Raw genomic sequence first — 6178 nt, 5'->3', positions numbered from 1 at the left:
TTGCGCAACTCCCATGTTTTTTCTTCAAAAAACAAGCTCAAAATCGCATAATTGATATCAAAAAAACGCAAAAAAAATCTACGTGAGTTTCAAATTGCTGTAACTTCGTTAGTTTTGCGAACTTCAACATTCTGAGGACACCGTTGGATTCGTGAAGAAATTCTCTTTCCGTAGTGGTGCCGGACGAATCAATACTATTTCCCATTTCCTTGAAATCTTCAGTGTATTGCATCAAAATCGCATAATTCATATCCCAAAAATTCAAAAAAACCAACTTGAGTTTGCAATTGCTGTAACTTCCCTATTTTGGCAAACTTTACAAATTTTCAGACACCGTTAGATTCGTGACAAAGATCCCTTTCCGTAGAGGTGCTACATGAAGCGATACTGTAAAGGTTGCTATGGAAAACATAGCAAAAACCAATTTATTTTGGGCGTAAAAATTCAAAGTCGTTTTCAAGGCCAACTACGCTGTAACTCCTTCATTTTTTCGAATTTCGAATATTTTCTAGCATTCCGCAGTTCGAAATTCGAAGACGATTCGTAAAATAAACAGAATTACTTAAAATTTCACATTTTATTTTTTTTGCATTTTTTTAGCAAAGGCTAACCCCTTATGAAAATTTTCAATTTTTGATGCGAAAAAAATTTTCGAGTTGAGTATAGAGTATTGAAGATTATGGCAAAAAAATCGGTTTTGCGCAACTCCCATGTTTTTTCTTCAAAAAACAAGCTCAAAATCGCATAATTGATATCAAAAAAACGCAAAAAAAATCTACGTGAGTTTCAAATTGCTGTAACTTCGTTAGTTTTGCGAACTTCAACATTCTGAGGACACCGTTGGATTCGTGAAGAAATTCTCTTTCCGTAGTGGTGCCGGACGAATCAATACTATTTCCCATTTCCTTGAAATCTTCAGTGTATTGCATCAAAATCGCATAATTCATATCCCAAAAATTCAAAAAAACCAACTTGAGTTTGCAATTGCTGTAACTTCCCTATTTTGGCAAACTTTACAAATTTTCAGACACCGTTAGATTCGTGACAAAGATCCCTTTCCGTAGAGGTGCTACATGAAGCGATACTGTAAAGGTTGCTATGGAAAACATAGCAAAAACCAATTTATTTTGGGCGTAAAAATTCAAAGTCGTTTTCAAGGCCAACTACGCTGTAACTCCTTCATTTTTTCGAATTTCGAATATTTTCTAGCATTCCGCAGTTCGAAATTCGAAGACGATTCGTAAAACGATTCGTAAAATAAATTTAAAATATGCCGCCAAGAAAACTTGAATGTATCATGTAACTTACGATTAACTGGCATTCCATCATATGAGAATGAAAATACTTTTGAGATATTTAAATGCCTGTGTGATTCTCTAAAAATTGTAACTCCTAGTGTCATAAGCGTACATCGAATTCGTAACTCTAATAGCAACATAATTGATGGTACTATTTTGGTAAAATTGTGTTCGCCAAATGATAAAAATTTTATATTAAAAACCATATCGAAGTATAGACGCGAAAACAAAACTCAACTTTCGATTGCCATGTGTGGTTTTGATAGCAATAACCACTTGTTTGTTAACGAAGACTTAACAAAAGAAAACTATAAAATATATAAAACCGCAATAAAATATAAAAAACAAAAACTATTATCAGCTGCTTTCACTTTGCGGGGGCTAGTTTATGTGAAGCAAACTGAACAAGATAGAGGTGTACGAATTGATTCTCTGGAACATCTCAACAATTTCTTTCGCTAATCCTAAACTGCAGTTACTCTGTTTAATCCTCAACAAATCATATAAAGATAATAACAAAATGTATATAAACCTAATTCAAAGAAAAATATCAAACATAAGACTTCATATGATCCTATATCAAGTTTGCATAAACCGTCTAGTCTCATTTACCATTACTACTAACTTTGTTTATCAAATTAATATGCGTTGCAGAATAAAATTTTTAATTGACACTTAACGTTAACCATTGTTCCAATGACGGTCTTTACAATATGGTCAGAGTACTTTCAAAACAAAAAACTGGATTGTCGATAGTTCATATTAACGCCCAGAGTCTAAACAACAAAATGGACGAATTCAGGCAGACGTTCATCTCATCAAATATCGATATTATATGTGTATCCGAGACATGGTTCCACTCAGACATTGCAGACTCCATCTATGAGCTACAAGGCTACAAACTTTTTCGATCCGACAGAGTAACCAATGCCGGTGGTGTGTGCATGTATCTTCGAAATGAACTTAAATGTAATTTAAAACTTAAATCTAATAATGATAATCCAATGGAATATTTATTCCTGGAGTTGTTTTGTGCTGATAATAAAAAAATTCTTGTTGGAACAGTATACAGACCAAATCGCAACGTTCCATTTGGCTATTTTACCGATGCAATTGAAGAACTCACAGTATTCTATAGTGATGTAATTATTTCTGGAGATTATAATAGCAATCTACTTTCTGAAAGTAAATTTGCTGATGCCATGAATACTTTTGGACTATATTCCGTAAATACCACAATTCCTACACACTACTCTCACACTGGAAATACTCTGATTGATGCCATTTTCGTTAATTGTCGGGAAAAAATTCTTCTGTATGATCAACTTTCTGCACCCTCATTTTCCAAACACGACTTATTATTTATAAAGTACGATGTAAATCTAAAGAAAAATCAAACAGAATACCAGATTCGCGATTTTCGAAAACTTAACTACAACTTGTTGAACGATTTATCTAACAATATTGCATGGGATGCAATATATGGTTATGAATCTGTTGAGGACCAAGTTAGTTTTATGCAACATCACATTTCTTTGCTATATGACTATTGTGTACCCCTGCGAATAATAAAAGGTATACATAAACAACAGCCTTGGTTTACCCCCGAAGTCAAAAATTTGATTCAAAGAAGAGATACCCTATATAAACGTTGGAAATATTATAAAACCACAATTCTATATAACAATTTCAAAGAAGCAAGACGCCAGGTCAATGAGAAAATCAAAGTATTGAAAACGGAATACTATCGTCAGAAATTTACCACGGCAGTAGATAGTGGATCAAAATGGAAGGTTATTCGTAGTATTGGCATCGGAAAGAAAAATATTTCCACTCCGGACATGAATGTTGAGGATTTAAATCAAATGTTTGCTAACCACCAAAATCTGACACCAAACTCTTCAATCAATAATTTCGTAAATATATCACCATCTTCGGTCAATAACCTTTCAGACTCTACCTTCTGCTTTCAATGTGTTAATCAAAGTGAAGTCTTGGAATGTTTTCTCTCAATAAGTTCCAACGCTGAAGGAATGGACGAGCTATCTCCTAAATTTTTGAAAATTTTGCTTCCTAAATGTCTCCCTTATTTCACATATTTATTCAATACAATCCTAACTAAGTCTGTCTTTCCTAATTCATGGAAATACACGAAAATTATTCCTGTTCCAAAGTCCAACAATGACTTTCGACCAATTGCAATTTTACCGTATTTATCTAAAGTTTTGGAACGCGTAATGCATAAGCAGATTAATAATTACATATGCACAAATAAATTACTAACGGAGCGACAGTCTGGTTTTAGATCCCAAAGGAGTTGCATAACTGCACTTACCGATGTTATTGAGAATCTGAGATTGAATATGGACAACAACATGTTATCAATTTTGGTACTGCTTGACCACAGCAAAGCTTTTGATACAGTCAACCACTCAATCCTTATTTGGAAACTAGAGAAACTGTTTTACTTTTCTAAACCAGCATGCCGGCTTATTTCATCATATCTAAACAACAGATCGCAATCTGTCTGTCATAACAGAATGGTATCAAATATCCTTAATACAAAAAGTGGTGTCCCACAAGGCTCTATACTTGGCCCCTTGTTATTTTGCATATATGTAAATGATTTGCCTAGTGTTTTGCGAAACACTAATATTCATCTTTATGCAGATGATGTTCAACTTTATACAAGTACACATCTAACAAAATTAACTGAATGCGTCGACAGACTAAACCAGGACTTAGAACGTGTAAACGACTGGGCTACTAAAAATGAGTTAAAAATTAATCCAGCAAAGTCAAAGTGTGTGGTAATCTCGAAAAATGGATCGGATTTGCTTGCACAATACCCATTAACAATTAATTATACTCCAATAAGAATTGTTTCAACATCTTCTAACCTTGGTGTAACTTTCAACGAAAGGCTAACGTGGACAAACCACATTCAAAGTAATATCGTCAAGACATATGGGATGCTTCGCAACTTATGGGCAGTTCAAAGCACAACTCCGCTACATATTCGAATGACATTAGCGAAATCGTACTTGGTTCCAGTACTACTTTACGGAGTTGAAATATTTGCAAACTGCAATTACAACGACAAACAAAGGCTACATATAGTGTATAACAGTATTGCAAGATATGTATTTAAAAAGAGACGCCACGAAAGAATATCATCCTACTCATATCAAATATTCAACATGAGCTTTGACAACCTCCTTAAATTTAAATGTCTACTTTTTCTTCATAAAATCATATATACAAGGGAACCCAACTATCTATTTGAAATTCTTCAATTTGCGAGATCAACCCGGCGAAAAAATATTATTCCGATACGCCATAAATATTCTAGATCAGAACAACAATTTTTTATATACTCCATCCGTCTTTGGAACAATATACCTACCAGCATACAGCTAATAAGCAACGCATTTCTGTTCAAAAAGGAGCTGATGTTATTTTTTAAATGATCATATATTTAAAAACAACTGATTTTAAATAAGTAATTTATCTCAATGTAAAAATATTTTAATTTATATTGTTATATTGTCATATTGTAGCATATAAAATTTTTTTTAATAATCTTCTCTCAAACCTCTGTACTGTATTATCTCCTGAAGCTACCTAGTACTGTAACTTATAAGATTTCATATCTTGTTGTGCTAGGTCTCCGTAATTAAATAAATAATAAAAATAATAATAATAATTACTTAAAATTTCACATTTTATTTTTTTTGCATTTTTTTAGCAAAGGCTAACCCCTTATGAAAATTTTCAATTTTTGATGCGAAAAAAATTTTCGAGTTGAGTATAGAGTATTGAAGATTATGGCAAAAAAATCGGTTTTGCGCAACTCCCATGTTTTTTCTTCAAAAAACAAGCTCAAAATCGCATAATTGATATCAAAAAAACGCAAAAAAAATCTACGTGAGTTTCAAATTGCTGTAACTTCGTTAGTTTTGCGAACTTCAACATTCTGAGGACACCGTTGGATTCGTAAAGAAATTCTCTTTCCGTAGTGGTGCCGGACGAATCAATATTATTTCCCATTTCCTTGAAATCTTCAGTGTATTGCATCAAAATCGCATAATTCATATCCCAAAAATTCAAAAAAACCAACTTGAGTTTGCAATTGCTGTAACTTCCCTATTTTGGCAAACTTTACAAATTTTCAGACACCGTTAGATTCGTGACAAAGATCCCTTTCCGTAGAGGTGCTACATGAAGCGATACTGTAAAGGTTGCTATGGAAAACATAGCAAAAACCAATTTATTTTGGGCGTAAAAATTCAAAGTCATTTTCAAGGCCAACTACGCTGTAACTCCTTCATTTTTTCGAATTTCGAATATTTTCTAGCATTCCGCAGTTCGAAATTCGAAGACGATTCGTAAAATAAACAGAATTACTTAAAATTTCACATTTTATTTTTTTTGCATTTTTTTAGCAAAGGCTAACCCCTTATGAAAATTTTCAATTTTTGATGCGAAAAAAATTTTCGAGTTGAGTATAGAGTATTGAAGATTATGGCAAAAAAATCGGTTTTGCGCAACTCCCATGTTTTTTCTTCAAAAAACAAGCTCAAAATCGCATAATTGATATCAAAAAAACGCAAAAAAAATCTACGTGAGTTTCAAATTGCTGTAACTTCGTTAGTTTTGCGAACTTCAACATTCTGAGGACACCGTTGGATTCGTGAAGAAATTCTCTTTCCGTAGTGGTGCCGGACGAATCAATACTATTTCCCATTTCCTTGAAATCTTCAGTGTATTGCATCAAAATCGCATAATTCATATCCCAAAAATTCAAAAAAACCAACTTGAGTTTGCAATTGCTGTAACTTCCCTATTTTGGCAAACTTTACAAATTTTCAGACACCGTT

The 6178-nt window shown here is 33.1% G+C and overlaps 1 protein-coding gene across 1 annotated transcript; it reads left to right on the top strand.

Annotated features, from left to right (window-relative positions):
* The first annotated feature begins 2086 nt into the window (after positions 1-2086).
* On the top strand, positions 2087-4001 carry LOC131994824 (uncharacterized). Its single transcript, XM_059361737.1, has 2 exons — positions 2087-3214; positions 3969-4001. The coding sequence occupies exons 1-2, from the start codon at positions 2087-2089 to the stop codon at positions 3999-4001; spliced, it is 1161 nt and encodes a 386-aa protein (XP_059217720.1).
* The last annotated feature ends 2177 nt before the right edge of the window (positions 4002-6178 follow it).

This window comes from Stomoxys calcitrans, chromosome 2 (genome assembly GCF_963082655.1).
Source record: "Stomoxys calcitrans chromosome 2, idStoCalc2.1, whole genome shotgun sequence".
Taxonomy (NCBI): domain Eukaryota; kingdom Metazoa; phylum Arthropoda; class Insecta; order Diptera; family Muscidae; genus Stomoxys; species Stomoxys calcitrans.
This window is presented reverse-complemented; position numbering and strand designations above follow the sequence as displayed.